Raw genomic sequence first — 23,439 nt, 5'->3', positions numbered from 1 at the left:
ACCTATCCTCTATGAATCTGTCCTTTCCCTTTAAAAACCATCTATGCTAGAGGTCATCATTTGGTACACTGGGAGAGAATTCTACAGTTTTTATTACTCATTTAATAAAGTACCTATTTTTGCCATCCTGGATCTTCTGCCTGGAAACTTCATAAGATGTAATCAGGTTCTGTATTATGGGAGAGGGAGAAAACATTTTCCCTATCCATTTTATCCACCCTGACATATTTATCCACCCTGGCCATTTTTTTGCTAACCAAATAACCCCAGACTCTTTAGCCTTTCACTCCCTCAAACATCTTTGTTGCTCTCTCCTGCATTTTTTCCGGTTTTGCAATAACTTTTTTTGAGATAGGGTTACAAAATTCTAAACAGTATTCCAAATGAGGCCACATCATGGATCTATATAAGGGAATTACAACATCCATTAAAAATTGGCTGTTTGATATTCAGATCCTTTCTTAATAATCCCCAACACAGAATGTACTTGTTTTATTACTCCTGCACTGATTTTATATATTCATCAAGATATCCACTAAAACCACATCTGTTTCTTTCTCAGCCCTTACTAGTTCGGGCTGTCCTTTTCCAGGAGATTTTTGGCTTGTGAAAGATGTCAGAATTCTAAGCTTCCAGAGATTGTTTAATTTGTACGTATTTGTAATGTATTGTATTGTTTTAAGAGTCTGCAGCTGTTGCCCTGTAATTGGTAATCAGTAAGTGTGTTATATTGAGCACAGCTGCAAAGTGATTTTAGGCTATGTGTGATTAGCAGCTATGGAATAAAGTACTATGTTTTGTTCCTCCGACTCCTGTTTCTTGAGACATGACATATTGGCGACGAGGATGGGATTATGAAAGGTCTTGGAAGGTTTTTAGTGAAGCGTGGAATGTGAGTAAATTATGGCCTTTCAAGGGCAGCTGGAACAGTTTAATTTGGAGTTTCCTTTGAAGTGGCAGAGTTATGAGGCCCGATTGGAATTTTATCTTCTGGCAAATGGCATAACAGACCCAGAAAGGAAAAGAGCTGTGTTTTTGAGCCTCTGTGGTGAAGGGGTGTTTGACCTCGCCTTAGCATTGATAGCGCCAAGAGACTTATCAGCAACGCCACTTGTAGAGATATTGACTGCATTAAGGAACCATTTCATTCCCCAACCGTCAGAAATAGCCAGACGGAGTGTTTTTTACAAACGTGATCAGGAGGGGTCTGAAAGCATTGCAGATTATGTTGCAGCCTTACGACGGTTGGCACAAGCAATGCAATTTCTCCAATTTGGAAGAAATGTTAAGGGATCGCTTTGGTCACCAATGTGGCCTGAGAGAGGCATCATTGCAAAAGTTGCTGCTGGCAAAGACAGAACTTGACTTTCCAAACGGCATACCAAGAAACCTTTGAATTTTTTGAACTTGCTGCAGCCTCTACTTTCGGGGAGGTCGCGACAAGCCAGGAGCACACAGAGACTGCAAACCCAGCTGGCAGTGGGACTGTAGACCCTGGCAATGGTGAAATTCAGAGACTGCAGCATGTGGTGTATCGAGAAGATGGGGAGACCACCACAATGGCAGAAAGGGAGGATGTCAACAGAGAAATGTTTGAGGAGTTGTGGTGGTCCCCCATGAGAGAGAAATGTGTAAATTTAAAGAGGCACAATGTTTCTGTTGTAAACATTGGGGCATATTGGGAAGAGTGTGCAGAGAAAAGGCATCAAGGACCTAAGAAGACATGGTCCCGGCTCATCCTGCTACACACTCTGTGGATGCACCTTGCTGTCCCCATGTAGCTGGCTTGGCTGGCCAACCCCACATGAGCAGTGTGATGGTGTTCATGCAGCTGATGTAATTAACCACGCAAGCAACCCGAGATCCAGCATAAGTTGACCCCGGTGACTGTGAGGATCCAGGATGTCCCTTGTGTGATGGAAGTGGATTCTGGGTCAGCATTCTCCATCGTTTCATGGGACACTCCTATAAGACATTTTGCCCACAGGATGATTTGGACATTAGATCTTGGTGGACTTTACCACTTCACGGATCATTATCAAGGACATAGAGTACCTGTGGTTGGCATGTGTAATGTGCATGTGAAATATCATATGTTTGATGGATGTTTGCAATTGTTAATAGTGGAAGGAAGGCGGACAAGCCCTATTGGGGCTGGACTGGTCTCGGGAGGTTAGGGTATTGCAATTCACTGGAATTCATGAGGTTAGCAAGTTAACATGGGAGGTGCTAGTGGGAAGAAATTTAAGAGTGTGTGTTTGCTGAGGGACTGGAGGCAGTATAAGGGTCCACCTATATCATTGTATCTTGATCCTTCAAGTACCCCAATATCGTCTAAAATCACGTCACCGTATTCCATTTGCTTTGCGCTCTAAAGTGGATGCAGAATTAGATCGGTTATTGGAACAGGGAATACTGGAACCAGTGGTAAATGCAAAATGGGAAACTCCAATTGTGACCCCTGAAGGCCAATGGGGATGTGCGATTTGTGCTGATTATAAGTGCACAATTAACAAGGCATTGCAGAAACATCCGCACTCCAGTGCCAGTTGTCAGTCAGTTGTTAGCAAACATTGGCAGGGGGAAAGGTTTTTGCAAAATTAGATCTAGCGCAGGCATACCAACAGCTGGAAGTGGATGATGCCACTGCAGAAGCCCAGACGATAATGACCCCCAGGGGGGCATTAAGAGTAAAGCCGCTGCAATTTGGAGTGAGTGTAGCTCCTGGGATATTCCAGAGCTTGATGGAAGAAATATTAAGAAACTTGCCGGGAGTCATACCGTATTTTGATGATGTCTTGATAGTGGGTGCAACTGAGGAGGAACTGATGACACGGGTACGGAAAGTACTGCAGTGCTTCTCAGATGTAGGGTTGCGCCGCGTGAAAAATGTGTGTTTGGAGTAGCGGAAGCAGAGTTTTTGGGATACATGGTAGATGCAAGGGGAATCCACCCGACATCAGCAAAGGTGAAGGCCATCCAGGATGCCCCAGCACCACAGTCAAAAGCAAGAGCTACAGGCATTTTGGGATTGCTAAATTTTTACCATTCATTCTAAAGGATAAGGCCACAGTGGCGGAGCCACTGCACTGCTTATTAGATAAGCGGGCAGTGTGGCAGTGGACAAGTCAGCATGAGAAGGCATTCCGAGATGTCAAAAGATTGTTGTCATCAGAAAGTGTATTGGTTCATTTTGATGAGAGGAAGCCATTAATTTTGACGCGCGATGCCTCCCCGTGATGGAGTTGGAGCAGTGTTGAGCCATCAATTGGAGGATATGCGAGGAAGCTCCAATGCGTGATATTCTAGGACGTTGTTCACAACGGAGCGTAATTACGCCAAATAGATAAGGAGGCATTAGCAATAGTGGCTGGGGTTAAGAAGTTTCATGATTACGTGTATGGGCTTACCATTTGTGATTGTTACAGACCATAAGCCGCTAAGTTGGGATTATTTTCCCTCAGAGCGCCAGACACCACAGATATTGTCCCCTAGAATGTTGCGGTGGGCAATGTTCTTGAATGCGTATGATTATGTCTTGCAGTACCAGTCGGGAAAGAGAATTGGTCATGTAGATGCGTTGAGTCGTTTGCCAGTACAAAGGGAGGAGGAAGATCACTCCCCATTCTTGGAGGTTTTGATGTTGGAATCATTATCAGATTTCAACATCCAGTGCAAGTGGCAGAAATAGCAGAGAGGTCAGCTAAGGACCCAGTGCTTGCCTGAGTTTTGAATTGGGCATGGAAGGGTTGGCCATTGGGAAAGTTAGAGGAAAAATTCAGACCATTTGGAATGAGGCAGCACGAGATATCTGTCCACAAGGGGTGCTTACTGTGGGGAAATAGAGTAGTGATCCCAGCAGCTTTAAGGATTAGGGTGCTGGAGGCCTTGCATGTAGGGCACCCTGGAATAGTGAGAATGAAGGCATTGGCCCGTAGTTATGTGTGGTGGCCAAAGATGGATAGTGAAATAGAAGAATGGGTGGCCAGGTGCAGGGAGTGTCAGATAACGCGACCTGCCCCACCTCAGGCCCCTACCTATCAATGGGAGTCCACAAAAAGACCGTGGTCAAGGGTACATATTGATTTTGGAGGGCCTTTCCAAGGACAGGTGTTTCTCATCGTAGTGGATTCATATTCCAAAATGGCTAGAAGTAGTGCCAGTAATGTCAATGACATCACAAACAGTAATTAGGGCACTGGCGAAGTTATTTGCAACCCATGGCCTCCTCGGACACGGTGGTATCGGATAATGGGACAGCGTTTGTATCCAAGGAGTTTAGAGTATTCCTGGCTAATGGTGTTATTCGCCAGGTTACCTCGGCCCCTTTTCATCCGGCTACGAATGGGCAGGCAGAAAGGATGGTGCTGCATAACAAAGGATGCATTGCGCTAATAGTAGAGGGGATTGGCACCGTCGGTTGGCGAATTTTTTGTTAACACAGCACATAACACCGTGTACAGCCACCGGGAGGAGTCCTGCGGAGTTGCTAATGAATCGGAAACTTACGACGTTGCTGGACCGAATGCATCCCGATTCAGTTGATGATCGTCCACGAAAAGAAGATCAAGTGTTGAAAGCACCTCGGACATTTGATAGGGATGATACGGTGTATGTCCAAAATTATGGAGCAGGTCCGTGTTGGGTCCCAGCAGTTGTGAGGCAGCCAACAGGGCCCTTGTCTTATAGGGTGGAAACTGAAGAAGGGCGGGTGATCCGCAGACATGTTGACCAAGTAAGAAAGAGAGTGCCAGGTCCAATAGTAGATCAGGAACCCCAGGTCCTCGAGGAATCTAGGGCGTTAAGGGCGCAGATGGAGATGCAGGATAAGGAAACAGCAAATAGTCCAATTGTCCCCGAGGAATCTGGGGCGTTAAGGGGGCAGATGGAGATGCAGGATAAGGAAACAGCAAATGATCCAATTGTTTTGCAGAACCAGGAACAAACACAGACTCAGGAGCCAGAGCGGGAGCTGAGACGATCGCAGCGAAAGAGAATCCCACCAGATTATTACAGGAGTTAGGGGGAAGGGGTGTAATGTATTGTATTGTTTTAAGAGTCTGCAGCTGTTGCACTGTAATTGGTAATCAGTAAGTGTGTTATATTGAGCACAGCTGCAGAGTGATTTTAGGCTATGTGTGAGTAGCAGCTATGGAATAAAGTACTATGTTTTGTTCCTCCGACTCCTGTTTCTTGAGACATGACAGTATTCTATTATCTTAATTGCTCTTTTCTATTGTTTATTGTGTCATTCTTGAGAGAGAAGCTGAACTGGCTGGTATTGCAAAGTGGCTGGTTATAGATACAGATGGTTTGAAGGGGTGGCAGAAACCTAGGGTTGCCAGCTCTGAGTTGTTAAATTCCTAGAGATTTTGGGAGTACAGCCTAGGAAGGGTGAATTTTGAGAAAGAAGGAGCTATCAGCAGGTTATAATGCCATAGAGTCCAAACTGCAAGGTTATCATTTTTCCTGGGGAAATGATCTTGGTCGTCTAGAGACTATAATAGTGGGAGATCTTCAGGTGCCACCTGAAGGTTAGCAATGCCACAGAGACCACACTGTTTTCCCCTTAAGTGAAGTAAATATCACAGCACAGAAGTCTACTTAACCAAGGTAAGAGACTCTTCATAAATTCGTTTACATGTTAGCTGCTATGAAGCTGATTACTGTGCTTGGATGTTCTTAGTGTTTAAGGAACAAGGATGGGCGCAAAATTAGAGTGAATTTTGATGAAAATTGAGTCACGGGGTCCAATAATATGGGGCCCCATTTTTTCCTTTGGAAGCAATGGAGAATGGATGGGGGCACCCTCTTTAGGGATCCATAAAATTGTATCATAGCTTCCACTGACTTTCCTTAGAACACCCAAATTTAGTAAATATTGGGTCAGGGGATCCAATTTTATGGGCCCCCAAAAGGCCCCCCCCCCTCTATTCTCCATTGTTTCCAGAGGAGAAAAATAGTTTCCCATAAAATTGGACCCCCTTCACCAAACTTGGGAGGGGGGGTTATTCAGAGAGTCACCAGCGGCTACACTTAGGTACATGGTCCTCACTGTCCATAATGAACACAGGACTCTTCATTTTTTTTCCTGTCAGTTTTGAGTCTATACCACTTTGGTTTAGCCCCTGATTTCCATATGCATTTTTGTGCCTTTAGTTTTCACTTCAGGTTGGTGGTTTTTGTTTTTGAAATTTTTTTTAGGTTATCCCCCAGGATTTTTCTGAAATAAACTGAATTTAAAAAGGTATAAACAAATAAACCACTTTTACCCAGATAATGTCTCTGAGTCAGCTTTCTCTTTGTTTGTAATGTTTCTGCTGATTGCCTTTGTCCCATCCACTCCCACCAACTTTTCAATCACTGGATTGTCATTATCGTTGAATCACTCCCTCTCCTCTCTTCTGCATTGTAGACAAGTGACTGCAGTTTTTAGGTTTAAACGGCCATAAAATATTTATATAGGTTGTAATGATAATTTTAAAAGGTCTTCTAAATTTCCAACTTCCATAAAAAAAGTAGGTCTCTATCCTCTTCTCTTGAGAAGATATGCCTTTTCTTTTACATTTCTATGAGGGGTGGGGGTAGAGAATCTGTTTAAACTATCGTTACCATGTTACAATATATTGATATTTTAGGGTCCATTCTTGCTTTAAAATTCTCATTAGTTAAGGCACATGCAGAAGAAAATAAACCATAACTGTAAAAATGTTCAGGGAGGGCAGACGTGTGGAAGAACCCTACCCAACCCAATTCCAATGCTGGTGGCTCAACTGCCAAGAAAAGGTCAGATGCAAAGAATCACTCTAGCTTCTCTGCCATCTTCCCAACTTCCTTTAGCACTGCTTTTGGTACCTGGGCACCTGAAAATTCAGCTATCTCTCTGGTTGGTTTCTTGACCTGAATATATTTAAACAAATGCTGGTCTTAATGCATTTAGCAATCTACTCCTCAGATTCTCTTTCTGCTTGCCTAATCATTAACTTGCATTTCTTTTGCCAGACCCTGTACTCTCTTCTGTTCATTTCACTGGGTCATACCTTACACTTTTTAAAAGAAGCTCTTTTGCATTTTATGGCTTCCTTCACTTGGGTCATTAAATTCACAGGCATCCTTTTAGATTTGGCAATACCTTCCTAACCTGGAGAATGCATTGCATCGGGCTTCAATTAGTGTGGATTTAAACAGTTTCCAAACACCTTATAAAGAATTGACTCTCTTGCATTTCCTTTCAACTTCCTTCTAACTAGTCTCATTTTTTGTAAAGTTCCGTCTTCAGAAATCAAATGTTAGTGATTTGGACTTTCAGAATAGCTTTAGGTTGACAAGAATTCTGAAAATAGCATTGTGGTCGCTGTTCACAATTGGTGCAACTACATCTACATCTTGCACCAGGTCTTGAGCCCCATTCAGAACCAAGTCCAAGATTTCTACTTCTCTGTTGGCTCTGTGACCAACTGTTCCAGTGCACAGTCATTTATGATGTCGAACAACCTTATTTGTACGGCATAATTCAAGCACATCTTCCTTCGTCAATGTCATGGCAGTTGAAGTCACCCAGTATGACAATATTATCTGCTTAGTCACCTCCCTTATTTTCTTTCCCATCTCATGATCAGTCTCAAGGCTAATCAGGAGAGTGAAAGTGTACAACCACTATAAAATAATCCTAGAATCTCTATTCTTAATGATTTTGTTGGGGAGCTCATTCCCCTAGCGTTTTCTAGCTTATCTGACTCTATGCCCTCTTTGATATCTAAAGCAACATCTCCCCCAACAGGTCTCTTCCTTACCTATCAACAGAGCTTATACCTAGAAGTGATGAAGAAGAGTTTGGATTTATACCCACCCCCTTTCTCTCCTGTAAAGAGACTTGAGGCGGCTTACAAATTCCTTTTCCCTTCCTCACCCCACAACTGACATCTTGTGAAGTAGATGGGGACTGAGAGAGTTCTGAAGAACTCTGACTAGCCCAAGGTTACCCAGCTGGCATCATGTGTCATAGCAGGGAAACAAATCCAGTTCACCAGATGAGAGTCTGCTGCTCATGTGGAGGAGTGGGGAATCAAACCAGGTTCTCCAGATTACAGTCCACTGCTTTTAACCACTACACCATACTGACCATATCCAATTGATTTCCCCAGTGTACCATGTTTGTGAAACACCCACTATTTTTAAACTCTCATTTAGCATCAAGTACTGCAGCTCTCCCATCTTGGCTCTGGGGCTTCAATTGCTGGAATAAAGACACCTATAACAAGTTTCCCTCTCCATCAGCCCTGGCCTCTCTTGGTCCTTTTGTCTCCATACAGGACCCTCTTTTGTTATCATGCTCTCAATTCCAAGTTGTGTTGAACATCCACCAATAATACGATCATCCCCGACTCCTATTAGCCCAACTCCTACTGGATTCAAACCAGCTGCAAACCTCTGTAACTACTAACAGAATGTGACCTTTACCTTTAAATTGTTGCTGTTTTGTTCAAGTTTCTCCATAAATATATTTAAACTGTTCTGTCTTCTCTTATTATCCATAACTAATTAGCATCTTCCTATAAGCACATAAGCTTTCATGTTTCACAGATCCCCCCCCCCCCCCATATCAACTGTGATAACCATGTAGGAAACAGCAGTGTAACTTTTGGGACATATATCCAAATATACTGTATCACAAGGAATACATTAATCTTTCACAACCAACATCAGTCTGCACTGCTCCAAGTTATTAAATAGTAGAACTATTCTGCATTTTATATGCAATTGGATTAGATGATCTAATAGATCTTTCCTGTCTTTCATTCAAAGGTATAACTCAGAACCAATTTTAATGAAGTCCCATGAATATTAACTCATTTCCTATAATTTGTCACCGCTAAATGGTTGACAAGTAATAGACTACTCATTAATTTTTTGATCCCAACAAGTAAGATCATGATCTTTTGAGTCATTATTAATTAGTTCTATTCATAACTTTCAGAAACGAAAGAATGTAATAAGCAAGGTTACCAAAAAAATCAGATGGAAACCACTCTAGAGGCATATACACATTTCTGTAACTCATCAAATTGTCTTACAGTGCATAAGACCATTGGTCCATCTGATCTACCATTGTTCCCTTTGACAGGCAGCAGTTTGTCAAGATTTCTGGTATATATCTATTTTATCATTGATGCTAAAGATCTTTTTCATTGGTGGACTGAATCTGGAAACTTCTGCAGGTAAAACATGTGATCTCCCACTGAGCTACACCGCCCACAATTCAAAGGAGGATATAATATGTTCACAACTAAAATGAATATAGTCTATTAAAATTGTACAACTGTTTACCATAGTTATTGTAAAGTGCAATATAGTTGCAAGGTAGGATGGTATCAAAGAAGTCAACTAATTAAGTGTCTTATCTCTGATCCAACAGTAACGGTACTTTTACTATGACATATAATGTAGGAAATCTTACAAATAGCAGAGAAGTAGAAAACTTTTTACTTAAAAGCAACTAGGGTCTCCATGGAAATTTTCCCAATGGTGTTCATGTTTGCCCCAGTGAGGGGAAAAAACTGTATTCTCATCACTGCCTTGTCAGGAAATCTGACCACAGATCTTTTACACCTTATGCAGTCTTTTTTAAAATTCAGTTTCACTGATCTCCCTCCTACGTGACTTACATTTCCTTGAATCTAACAAATGTTTTCAGAAATTAAAAATCCTATCTTTATATTACTGCTCACAAACACGCATTTTTTTTAAAAAAATGTGAATAGCAAGCTGTTGAAGTTGAATTATTTTAAGGGGTGTTTTTTTTGGTTACAAGTATTTTTAATTGCACCAGATATCAAGTCTGTGACATGCCAGAGGAAGTCCTGCAGCCATACAGATTTCTTTTAATAGTGTTTAATATTAGGAGAGTAAAGGATGTGACCACTGAGATCTGAGCTCAGCAGTGTAAATTGGACTGCAGCCAGTAGCCATGCTCACAACAGCGCATCAATGTTATTGAAAGAAACAACACTCCAAGGCTACTTTCACGCACATTCATTTAAAAAGCATGGTAGGCCAGAACAAGCTGGCAACAAGTCCTGTGGAGAATCTGTTAATATGGTGTTCCCCAACCTGACTATGATCCAGATAAATTCCAAGTCACTCAGTCAAGTATACAACTTGTCTTTTCACTTCTCTTGTACCTAGTGTTTCTTTTCCTTCCCCTAAAACTGCTCACACAAGTCAGTTCAGGCTATCTAAATGTTCTCCGAACTTTTTATATTCTTCTTCCAATAGACTGCTCTCTACAGCTACTGCTGTGCACTATAAAACGTGCACTACATTCCACGCCAGCTAGTGGAAGATTATAGGGTGAGCTGAAAGCCACAGGAAGCTATCAAAAGCAATAACAAAACTTCTACTGGATATTTGTCTTACTTTCCTACATCACAAGCACACTGTGGATTACTTCATCTCATGCACAGTCTTCTAGCGGTGCAGAGAAGGCTCACTGCCCCATCTTGAATGAGCACCCAAACATTTGATTTCATTGTAATGAGAACTGTTCAATGCAATGTAAACAAAAGACAGCTAATGTAGAAAAATGAAATGTAATTTTGGCTTTTCTTGTAGAAAAGAACTATATGAGTTCACTGAAAGGTTTTTAACTAGCCTTGTGGTTCTGAATGGATCGGTGGGAGGGTCCCAGATATCCTGTGAACCCACCTTTCTCCTATGAAGGTGAGATCCCTGCATTTATTGCCCATCTGTCTGTTCTATCAGCACAGTTCTGCACTTCATCCACATAAATCCTACAACTGTAGTAATAATTTGCTTTCCAGGGGCCAAAATAAATTGCAGAGAAGAAAGGAATATAGGGGAAACTGAGTAAGTTCTGCAGGCATTTGTAGAATACAAACCCTGATAGCTGGGCATTTAAATATTCTTTCAGGGCTATTTCCAGTGTTTTGTCCTAAGGGAGACCAGCTATAGCTCTTTCCATGAACATTTTGCAGGCAAAAAACCCATGTATTTGTTTGGACATCATACACAAATGCTGTGTGTAGTTATACTTGAAAATTGGCTTTCAAGTACAAAATGAAGTGGACCTAAGATTCACCATGTATTTATTTTTTAACAAAGCCACTTTTTCTAATTACCTGCTAGTAAAAGGATGATGAATTTACTTTGGCCTGGGCATCTGATCCACAAGTTTGAGTTTATTTAAGGCACTCACCTTCATCACAAGTCCAGTGAGAAATGAGGGGAGAAAATGTAATGTCATTGTCACTTGGATTTTTGTCATTGATCTTTCTTAGCTTTAAATTACTACGTCCTTGAGGGCTATCCACCACTGATGGCGTTTCAGATGGAGAGGTACGTGTCCCGAGATATTCAGTCTCCAAAGATTCCATTTCCAAGGTCTGTTTTCTACCCAAATCGATCTCCTTAGAATCTGCATTCCAAATTGCTCTGAGAGAAGACTTGCTATCCTCTGGGAGCTTTGTCTTAAGTACTCCTGTGATTAGTTTTCCGTTAGCTAAACCATCTACTCCATCTGGTGTTAAACTTGGAGAACTGCAATTTATATTGAAAGACACTACTGACCTATGAATGTTTTGGTTGTTACTCTGTGTTTGGTTGATAGGCACTATGAGTGACTTGTCTATGTAATATATCACATTTGGTCTCTGCTGAGAAATGCTAAGGTGGACACTCGAAACAAAAGACGGCGGTGCCTTTTTGTTATGGGCATTTGCTGGGAACACCATTCTGTTCTCTTTGTTTTCAGTGGGAGAAAGCCAATCAGAAGGCCTCTTGGACAGATGTGAACACGATGCAGAAGACTTCATTTTAGTAGCATTTTGGTTTTGAGATCCTTGATTGCACAAAGATTTGGATATCTGATCAAGCCCAGACACAGCTGAAGCAGTAGCAGTACTCATTAGCAGCTTATCACCCTGGCACTGCAAACAAGAAGAACCAGGAGCATCTGTTTGCGACGTCTGGTAACAAGGTGACACAACACGTCTAGCAGTGATAGTGATAGAAGTAAAGCCTTTCTTCTGCTTATGACACTGTTTCTTCACTTCACATTCAGAGACTGTTCCAAATACATTGTCATCTGAGGATATCTGAACTCCTAATCTTCTGGGGAGCAATATGAATGCTCTATTAATGTTGACTGAGCTATGATTAGCTAAAGATTGGTTCATGTGATAAGCCTCTGACTGGGTGATTACAGACTGCATAGGGAAAGCAGCCGTATTTTCTTTTGATTTATTCTCATCAATCATCTGTGAAATGACTATAGATGAACTCATTTTCGTATTTTGCACCAGCAGAGCATCCTACAAAGAAAAGATCCAAATAATTATTAAAGTGCTCCGCAGTAATACATTATTAATTATATCTAAAGAGTTTGTGATAATATCTAATAGGCTTATATTAGGGTTTTTGTTACATTTCTGCTTCATGCAGCTCACTTCAGGTCATTTCTAAGAGACATGTGGATGAGACAAACTCTGAAACGTCTACACAAGCACAAATGAATATATGGGCAATTTCATGCACAAATGATGCATTCACAAAACTGTTTGTTTGAATGATTAATTGATTTGCTCTGTTGGGGAATGTGGTCTTGTGCTTATGTAACAATGTGCATGCCAATAGCAACTGTCAATTTCAGATTATAACCTATGCCACACTGTGCTTCCATGCCGATCTGCTGAAATATTAAAACACTTTGAGCACTTACAGCCTCCAAATGCATTGCAAAATGAATTACAGGGGCGGGCTGCTATTTTTTTGTGAAGTGTTTATGTGGGAGTTGGGTCAGTGCCCTTGCACAAAAGCATCAAGAATGACCAGGGGGGAATTCTTCTACTCTAGTCTCCCACAAATTGCATGGAAACATTCCTGTAGTCATTTTGGGTGTCATTTATTTCATTTGGTTTTTATTGTTTAACATCCCTTCACTACAAACAATATTCACAGTAAAATCATACACCCAAGACTTATTAATAGTGACCACAATAAACACACACACACACAATTACAATCATTGCCACTTTTGGCATACAGGCAGGATTTCTTGCAGACAATGCAAATATCCTAAAACTGGTCTCTGGAGATAGTTATAAAATACAACAACATATTGTATAGCCACACTGTCCAGAAGTGGAAAACAAAGCTGAGTAATTGGATGTCTGCAGGAAAGAGTCCATTTAACAATGATTATAGCCATAAGTTTTCATATGTCTCTTTCATATCCCTACCCCCATGCTACATTTGAAATGCAGAATAAATCTTGTTTTAAGCCAGGGTCTGAATCAGGAAATATGCTTTTATCTAACAGCATGTTCTACTTTGAGCTGTGATCTTGACTTTCAGCTCAGATTTTTTTTGTCAAGGCAACTCACTTCACATGTACCCGAGTGCTCACTTCCCCCTACTACTTTATATTCATTTTACAGGGTTCACAGTAACCACAAAGCAAACAAGATGATGATATCAAAATGGCATCATGTAGAGAATTACTATTCTCTGTGAGATATTTTAGACATAATGGCAAACCATTCAATTTGCCTTGGAAATTCCAAGCTTACAAGTGCCTTCCACCTACCTCTTCCCCACGTGCACAGGAATCTAGTTACCTCCCCCTCCCTTGAATGCCACCCCTCCCTCCCCTCCCTCCCCTTGCATGCCACCCCTTCCTCCCCTCCCTCCCTCTTCCTCCGCTAGGGTGGGTGGGCCATGTCCAGATGCCGGGCGCCTCCCCCTCCCTTGCATGCCACCCCTCCCTCTCCTCCCTCCCTCTTCCTCCACTAGGGTGGGTGGGCTGTGTCCAGATGCTGGGCCCCTCCCCCTCCCTTGCATGCCACCCCTCCCTCCCCTCCCCTCCCCTCCCTCTTCTTCCGCTAGGGTGGGTGGGCCATGTCCTGGACTGGCAAGTTCTCTGTGGGCTTGCCAGCTGAGGTAGTCACCCTTCTATCAGTGCTGACCACCTCCCCCAGTGCTGATCAAGGCTGGCAAGCCTGCTGCAGGCTTCCCAACTGAGACAGCCCCCTTCCCAGGGCTGACTACCTCCCACAGTGCCATTCTGGGATAGTAAGCCCACTGCAGGCTTCCAGCCAAAGCAGCTCCTCTCCCAGTCCTGCTACCATGGTTTCTATGCAAACCAGTAAACTATGGTTTCTATGCAAACCAAATCATAATAACCAAAAATGAAAAACACAGTTGGAGGTGTGGACATAATGGGAAACTGTTTTTTCACCATAGCAAAAGTATTTAATTAGATAGCTGTATATAACAGGAGAAGGGAATGGAAGAGAGTGCCTAAGTTCAGGAATCTTGCTGCTTCACAAAGTAGGAAACTTAAGTAGATGACATTTTCTCCATAATTTAGAACCATGACAGAAAAACATCTCCTCACTAAATGTTCACGTGTCATGAGATTATGAAAGGCATAGAGGAAGGGTTGGGGGGAAAGTGGCAACTCTACAACACACATAAGAGAAAGCTGAAGGGTTGGAAATAATCAAGATATTCTTCATATAAAAGTAGCTGATGTTAAGCTGTCAGCCTTCTTGTAAAATAGTAAACAAATCTTAGTGATATATTTCCCCAATATTTACCGTAGCTGTACAAAGTAGGTCACAGCTGACAATACATTGTCTAAGTTTTTAGGTGTGTAGATATCACTTTCTTGGCCTTCATTAAAAAATAATTGTAGAACATAGAATACATACCCATTTTTCTCTAGGAGATTTTTTTTAGACTTTAAAAACAAGCATAAAGCAAAAACAAAAAAGGACCATATGAATCAAAACCCAAAGAGAAAAAGGTTAATAAAAAGTACAGTTTCCAATTATCAAGAAATGTAGATAAGTTATTTTTTCTAATCAAAGTAAGTTTAGCCATTTCTGCCAGTTCCAACAACTTCATAAGCCATTCTTCTGTTGTAGGGCATAGATGCAGTTTTCCATTTTTGTGTCTATAGTATTCTCACTGCCTGTATCATAAAAAAACACACGTTGCATGCAGTTTTTTTTCAAGCTATCTCTCCATAAGACCCAAAAGAAAAGCCTCTGGCTTCCTTCGTATATTAATCTTTAAAATCTTCTGAATTGTTGAATATGTTTTTATCAAGAAAATTTAATTTTATTAAAGTCCACTTTAACGTTATTAAAGTCCATCATAAATGATAGAACATAGAATAAATATTAGGAGAAGCTGCATTGCTTTCATCTGCCTTTTCCAGCCCAATCCAGATAGGGGAGCCTAAGTCCACTCATGAAGATGATGGGGGCCCAAATTGGCAAATTTGTCCTCCCCAGGGCATTTACCCTGGCAGAGGAGCAAACATGCCAGTGGGCTACTGCCACAGCCCCCTGAGATGCCCCACTGGTGTAGTGGGGATGTTCTAGAGGTATGGCTGGGGGTGGAGTTGATGTTAGTTGGCTTTCACTCTGGCTTTGTGGACACTGCAGCCCAAGGGTCCAACTTATGCCACCCTTTTGAATTGCGTAAGTCCATATAGCCCTATGGAGGGCTTTCCACCAGCAGGAAGGGTTTTTTCTTTTCTGTCTCCACGCATCTCCATAAAGCCCATTGGAGGCAGTGGGGTGGCAGGGAAGCAGCACTTTCCCCACCTGTCCAGGGCTCTGGATTGGGCTGCCTGTGTGGCTGCAAAAAAAGAGGCAACAATACTTTTTAAAATGTTGTCTTCCCCACCAGATGTAACATATGCATATTGCTATCGGGGGATCATGTATTTTTGAAAGCACTTGTGTCCTGAACAGGCAGAATGAATTTAAACAGAAGCAGAAGATAGATTTCAATGTCATATGTGCTCAATAGAGAGCCGGCGTAGTGTAGTGGTTAAGCAGTGTGGGTTGTCATCTGTATGCTGATTGTTGACTGAGGTTAATTCTATTTATTTAAAATATTTCTATTCCCACCTTTCTTCTGAGCGTCTTGGGACCCAACATGGGTGACAAAAGAATGAAGTGTAATCACCTTAAACTTGGCATAATATTTGTCAAATAATCCTATGATCTTTTTCAATCTGGCTTCAGCCGTCAGGTTCGGGAGGGAGTTATCCTGCTTACATTAGATGGTATGGCTTTACCACTAATAGGCAACTCACAATTAAGAAGCGTGGAATTATGTTGGATCTAGCACTTTTGCTGAAAAAGCTCGTAAATCAGATGGCAAAAAGTACCTCTTTTTCTACTTCATATGGCACGAAAATTGCCACCTTTTAAAGACTCAGTTGACTTAGCCATGCTAATCCATGGTACAGTAACCTTGAGAAAGGACTTCTGATACATGATTTTATGCAGTATTGCCCTTGACGACTAAGTAGAAATTTCAGTGAGTGCAGACTATAGTTAGGCTACATCACCAGTAAACTCCATCAGGATTAAGTTTTAGACTACTCTTCCTCAGCCGTCTGACCATAGCATCTAGTTATTGTCCATACATGAAGATGAGGTGGTTTATTCAATGTAATGTTTAGCTGGGAGTCATCAGAAGTCAACACTCCACAGTAACAATGCTGCCAACAGCCCCCCCCCCTCCACCTAATACAGGTCATCAATGTCATCCTGAATGCCAACACAGTGTGCACTGCTCATAAATAAATAAGCCAGGAGATGACAGCACTGGCTGCAGATGACTGTTGGATCCACTACTGCCTTGAGATGCTTATTGTTTGGTCCTCCTAGTCATTTGGTCAGCTGTCACTGTTGTGCCATACATCCCACTTGCCCCTTTGGCTGCCACTGACAGTCCAACTTTTTGCCACCAAAGGACAACTGCTGGTTCAGTAACTGCATCCATGTAAGTGAAAGGAATGAGTGAGAGTTATTTTATTACAGTGCCACTTGCCTGTAGTGACTCAGAACTGTCTTATAGTGAATCAATAAGAGGCTCGGCATCCATCTGCCCACTGGCATTGTTGCACTACTCAAGGAAACTGCCTCAACTATTCAAAGACAAGTCTGGAAACATAATCACTCTTCCCTGAGCAGCCATTTAAAACAAAAAAGATGTGTGAGAGAGAGCTGTGTGCATAGCTGACATAGAATTGCATTGTGATTCTAGAATGCTAGAATAGGTGTTTCCAAACCATTGTATCAGCACAATTCTATGCATGTCTTCACAGAATTAAGTCCCAGTGTGTTCAGTAGGGTTTATTTGCACATAGGTGCACATAGTGTTACCAGACTTAACCAAGGTAGCTGGGGGAGCTCTGTTTTTAGGACAACAGTGTCTCATCCTGCCACTCATCCTGACAATCCTTGAGGTGCCTAGCAGTATAGTATCAACAGAAAGAAAGAAAGAAAGAAAGAAAGAAAGAAAGAAAGAAAGAAAGAAAGAAAGAAAGAAAGAAAGAAAGAAAGAAAGAAAGAAAGAAAGAAAGAAAGAAAGAAAGAAAGAAAGAAAGAAAGAAAGAAAGAAAGAAAGAAAGAAGAGGAGGAGGAGGAAAAGGAGAAGGAGAAGGAGAAGGAGAAGGAGAAGGAGAAGGAGAAGGAGAAGGAGAAGGAGAAGGAGAAGGAGAAGGAGAAGGAGAAGGAGAAGGAGAAGGAGAAGGAGAAGAAGAAGAAGAAGAAGAAGAAGAAGAAGAAGAAGAAGAAGAAGAAGAAGAAGAAGAAGAAGAAGAAGAAGAAGAAGAAGAAGAAGAAGAAGAAGAAGAAGAAGAAGAAGAAGAAGAAGAAGAAGAAGAAGAAGAAGAAGAAGAAGAGTTGGATTTATATCTTCCCTTTCTCTCCTGCAAGGAGACTCAAAGGGGCTTACAAACTCAAGATGGGGTGCCATTCTCTGCATTGCCTCAGTGTCACCCATAAGGACCAAAAACCTGTCTGTACTAGCCCTTGTCAATATCAGCCTTGCAAAATCACCTGCCTCACCCTTTTCCTAACGGGATTAGGAAAAATTATACTCCAGCTTGGGAAAACCAGTTCCCATCTCTAGCCCTGGTCTACGTGCTTCCGTGAAACAAATAATCTTATTTTTCCAATTTCTGACTAACCTCTTCCAAGACCATCTTCATTTACATTTGGCATTGTCTACTCTAGAAGGAGTGATTGAGTCAGCTTCCCCTATCCCTGGGCACTCCCAGGTTTAGAACATTAAGCCAAGAGTCCAGCCATTAATTTTAACTATCCACTGCTTAACTTAAGTGCACAACACCTATACATAGATGGAAAAGATCATGTAAAGTTATTCAGCGTCTCGTTAAGCAAGGTTTGCCCTTGCTAATTCTCGTACTCTAAAAGCGGCAGATCCCACCATTTTGGGTAACAATAGGATTGCATCCAATGTCAGCTAGGTCCACTGCTCTGACCTGAAAGGTTTCAGGAAATTTATTTCATGTTGGAGCTGTCCCAGTTAGCACATTGTACCCATGCAATACTTTCTGTGTTTATTTGAAACAATGCAATGGCAGTGTAATGGCAACTGAAAAATATGACACTATAGTGGTGCAAATGGTTTGATTCTCCCATTGGGTGGATCTTCCATTTGTTATCAAATTGGCCTGTAAATGTTGCATCAAAACAGACCCTGAGAAAGGAGAAGAATTTTTTAATTTGCAAGCTCACGTGTCAAGCTATTTTTGAGCAACACAGGAAGCCCCAAGGTGACATTTCCTGGAAAATAATCCAAAATCTGGAAAACTTGCCACATTCCTTGACTTGTAATGTGGGACCAGTGATGTTTCTGAAGATGTTGTTTTTCCTTTAATCCAGATGGGAGGGGTCGAATCCACTTGTGGTGGCAGCCCAGGGGTGTGCCGAAATGTTTGCCCCCTCTGCTGGTGCAAGGGACACCTGCCACCCTTCAGCTCCTTCATGGCAAAACCTGGAAGTCTGGGCCATGGCAAAGCTGTACTGGAGTCCCAATCAGATGCTGGCATCGGCAGGGGCAGGGCTAGAAACCAGTTGTGCCTTGGCCCAGGTTTAGGATTCATGCCATTCTTTTGGATGGTGTAAGTCCATTAAGCCCTATGGAGGGCTTTCTGGTGGCATGGAGTGGGGGTTGGCTTTTCCCTTCACCCCACACAACCAGAAAGTCCTCTTCAGGTGTCAGGGTGGCGCCATAGCGGTGCCATCCCCAGCTGCTAAGGAATCTGATTGGACTGTCAGTCTTCCACAAGAATGTGAAAAGGATATGAACTAATAAATGTGCTGCCAGAAGAAATGCAATATTTTAGCTGCCACTTTATTGACTATATTGCTGAGTAAGTAAAGTCTCACTAAACCACAAACAAATGGTGACACACTGAATGCAGATAAATGATTTTTTTTTTTTAAAGCTCGGTGCATTCTGCTGACTACTATGGAATTCCATTGAATTTTTTTTTTGTACCTTTGGGAAGCTTGACTCATTCTCTGCTGCATTATTATACTGAATACTTCTGCATGGTTTCAAAGCATTAATTCCATAAAGATTTTCTTTTCTTCCTAAAGAAAAAAGATGAAAGATAATAAGTAACTTACAATCATATGAAAGTATAGTTAAAGCTTGAGATAAAGTTCAGTACTGCCAAAGGCCTTAAAATATCCCTGATTAATTAAGATTATCTAGAAGCTATTAATCTGACAGCTGCAGTAGCTAAAATCCTACTGGAAAGACACTGATACCATTTGGAAGTCTGGTACCCCCAAACACCCCACCACCACCACCACCATGGGCCAAGAAGAATTACCCTTAAGGAATCCCACTGGATGAACTTTACTTCAAATTTATGGTCTATACAACAACCATATTTTTGTCAAAAGCTGAATATATGTAGCTGTCCATCTTGGCAGAGATGAGCAGTTACATATATTTAAAACATTGTTATTCTACACCTCAACTAAAATCTTACAAGGCAGTTCTAAAATTAACATAATAAAACCATGTAAGAATGAAATCTAGCAGAACAAAATCAGCAGCATATAACAAAGAATAAGAAGTCACCACATACGACCAATGAGGATACTATAAAACCAAAGCAACAAAATCCAAGCAAGCAATAAAACCGTAAATGCCAACACAATAGGAGAGTTGGCAATACCTGAAACTCAGTAAGTTTTGCTCTACATTAATCATTGCAAGGAAAGAGAGCAAAAGAAGAAGAAAAGCTCTGGCAGCCACCTCCTTTCCCTTTGAAAGTGGAAGCACAGAGAGCACAGACTTTAAACAAGATATCAGCTGTAAGACCCCTGTGGGTAAAAAAAAAACCCTTCAGATACCCACTCCCAGACCATTTAGGTCTTTGATTGTAAAGGTACTTTGACTTGTGTCCAGAAACAAAATTACAGCCAGCTTTATTTCAGCACTGGAAATATACCGTTCCCTATGATCTATACCAGGGGTCTGCAACCTGCGGCTCTCCAGACGTTCATAGACTACAAATCCCATCAGCCCCTGCCAGCATGGCCAATTGATCTATACCATCCAGTAATCTTGCTGCTGCACTTTGAATCAACTGAAGCTTATGAACCAGAGCTACGAAGACCCATCATTGGTCCCTCTGTAAGGTCCCCTTTACACCACCCAGAATCAATCTAAGCATTGTATAAAAACAAATCTCACCAACTTCTATAGGTCCCAAACTGAAAGGGGCCACCTAGTTCTCCCCTCTCAGGGGTTCCATCACCAACTGTTCTCCATGGCCATCTCATATAAAGTGCATAGTAGTCATTCAACCAGGCCCGTAATGTCTAAAGTGACTGGCAGCAGCTCAGTAAGGTCTCAAGTCCTTTCCAGTCCTGCCACCAATGCGGGCGATGGAACAGGAAAGGGGGCAAGGAGTCACACGGGCCATGCTTTATGGCTACACCGTGCCCTGTCCATACCCCTGAGGTGGCCGCCAAAGATCCTGATGCCTCCTGAACCAACCCACTAATGTTCCTGCCTGGTGGGCAACATGTGGCTGACTTAGAGTCCCCTCATCTTCCCCATTTCCTCCATTGCAGAAACCTGCATCTGCAGGTAAGTCTGTGCCACATTTAACTGGCAATGCCAGAGAGTGAACTTGGGATCTATAGCATGGTCTATACTGCCTGTGCTGAAGCCCTTCCCTAAACTGAACCTTCTTCCAGGTCATACTGGCTTGTAACCATGGAAGTATTATTACTATTATTTTATGAAATCACAACTGCCAGATCTCAGCTGGTGTTGGTCTTCATATGTATCAGGTTCTTCCTAAGAACCTAGGATGTTATAATGTATCGGTATAATATATGCGCAGATCCAAACAATGTGGCCTTTCGTAATTGATAGATGGAGATTTTATCAATATGCAGATCATTCAAGTGCCGTCCAAGATTTTTTGGTTTGGCATCCAGTGTGCCAATAATCACTGGGACCACAACTGCTGGTTGTGCCATCATCTCTCAGCTTCCACTCTCAGATCTTGGTATTTCATAACCTCTTCCAGTTCTTTTTCTTCAACCCGGCTGTCACCAAGAATTGCTACATCAATTATCATGCTTTTTTTTCGTTTCAACTACTGTTCTGTCTGGTGTCTTATGAGCCAATGATGATGATGATAATGATGATGATGATGACCTGTCTCCTGTAACATGTAGCATGACTCACTTACTTGGGCCTTCTCAATCATTTTACTATTTATCTCTCTAGTGCTGTTTTCCTTTCATACCAGCTGTGAGTTGCAGAGCACTATACCTGTTTGTGCCTGGTCCACACTTCTAGCAGACAGAGGTGGTGGAAAGGACTGAACCACTTTAGATCATATTCTGGAAAATTTCACTATGTTAAAAAAAACCCTGCAAATAAGAAATAATATGCAATACAGTAAACAAAGGCTGAACAAGATCTTTATCCCCAATGTGCTGTTTTGCGTGTTTGTTTGTTTGTTTAATTTGCAGGGAGATTTTTAAAATGATGGTGTAGCCTATCTGCAGTATGAAATGGTACTGTCCATTGTACCACTTTAACTTTTTACCACCTCATGGGCAGCAAGCTTCTGTTATAAAGGGGATGTGGGTAGAATGAACAGATGATCAGGGTGGGATGGCTGTGATGATCACTCAGTTCCTTCAATCCCCATGACTCTGAATATATATTTATAATTGCTATATTTATAATTTCACCCTCTGCCAGAGCCTGACACTGGAGAGCCTGAGGGTAAATTGCAAAACACAGAAATTTGACTATGATTTATAAACTATTTAGGGAGCATGAGGAGCCTGGGTGTGATTTTAAACAACTTTAAAAAATCTTCTCCCAAGTTCTTTGTTTGCAACCTGCAACCCAACAAAATCAACTGCAGAACTCACATTTATGTTACAATGCCTAGAATAAATTGATTTGGTATAACAATAGAGTTGCCAAGGTGAATGACCAGTGGGATCAAAGGTAGAGAATATGTGCCCCAGGGCAATGCTGAAGTATTAAAGGGCATAACCAACAGAAAATATTCTATTCAAGTAAGGTACACAGCTATTCTATGTGTGTGTGCACCTATGTGATGGATTGGGCTTTTATATGGTTAATTTTAAAAAGTGCACTTCAACCAGAGCAGGTGCACCAAGTGTTAACCAGAGAACCACCTGATTGGCAGGCTGAAATGCTGTAGCCAGGAGTCACAGATAGGGTGTGTTGGCTCATATAAAAGCAGAAAAGGCCTGTCAGAGAGAGTTTTTGGGAGATTCAGAGTTTTGAAAGCAGCTTAAGAGCTTGTGTGACACACCAATAATGTCAGTCATCAGGTTCAATTAGGGGAGATCGTGTCACAGAGAGAGACAGAGACAGAGGGAGAACAGCTAGGGGGCCTGTATTCTCAAAGAAATCTCAAAGACTGGGAGGAAAGAGCCTTGTTTTTACCAGTGGCGAGGAGGTCTGGTGTGGGTGGAAACCAAGAGGGAAGCTTATCTCACAGGGATACTCCTAAAACCACACAGAGGGCTTGACTATTGTCTCATGAGACCACACCTAGATACTGGTGCCTTAGAGGTCATGAGGGTGTGTTTAGCCTAACTGGCAGAGTTAAGAGTGGGTTTAGTGAAACCCCAGAGCTTAACCTGTCCCAAGCCAGTGTGAGTTCCCTTTGGAGTTAAGAGTGGGAGTTTTAGGAGAGTGTTCAGAACTGTGTTGAAAAGGTTTCCCCTAAACAGAGACTTCTGTGTGTGTGTGAAACTATATGTGAAGTAATCTGGAACCTGAAACAGCCATATATTTAAGTGAAGCTATATCTTGTAACTGAAACATCCATTTAAGAAACTGCATTTGATCTGTAACCACTAAGAAAATATCTGCCTAAAGAAACCAGAAATGTTTAAGTACCTCTCTGTAACAACAATCTAGTTTCATTTTTATCTTTCAAAAGCCTCTTTAAGTTCAATTTTTACTTCAGATTTTGGTGGCAGCATATATATTAGTTTCTTGACAGGATTTTTGACAGAAAGGCTTGTGTGTGTGCGTGAATTGGGGAGTGCCAAGGCC

The 23,439-nt window shown here is 41.8% G+C and overlaps 1 protein-coding gene across 1 annotated transcript in view; it reads right to left on the bottom strand.

The window, feature by feature from the left end:
* LG08H10orf90 (linkage group 08 C10orf90 homolog) overlaps positions 1-23,439 on the bottom strand; it is a 147,784-nt gene that overhangs the window by 73,196 nt on the left and 51,149 nt on the right. The window contains exons 2-3 of the mRNA XM_048504846.1: positions 19,354-19,448; positions 11,216-12,329 (exon numbers count right to left, since the gene is read on the bottom strand). Of these exons, the coding sequence (XP_048360803.1) occupies positions 11,216-12,329; positions 19,354-19,448 (1,209 nt within the window). The remainder of the gene's footprint in view (positions 1-11,215; positions 12,330-19,353; positions 19,449-23,439) is intronic.

Source organism: Sphaerodactylus townsendi, linkage group LG08 (assembly GCF_021028975.2).
Source record: "Sphaerodactylus townsendi isolate TG3544 linkage group LG08, MPM_Stown_v2.3, whole genome shotgun sequence".
Lineage (NCBI taxonomy): Eukaryota > Metazoa > Chordata > Lepidosauria > Squamata > Sphaerodactylidae > Sphaerodactylus > Sphaerodactylus townsendi.
This window is presented reverse-complemented; position numbering and strand designations above follow the sequence as displayed.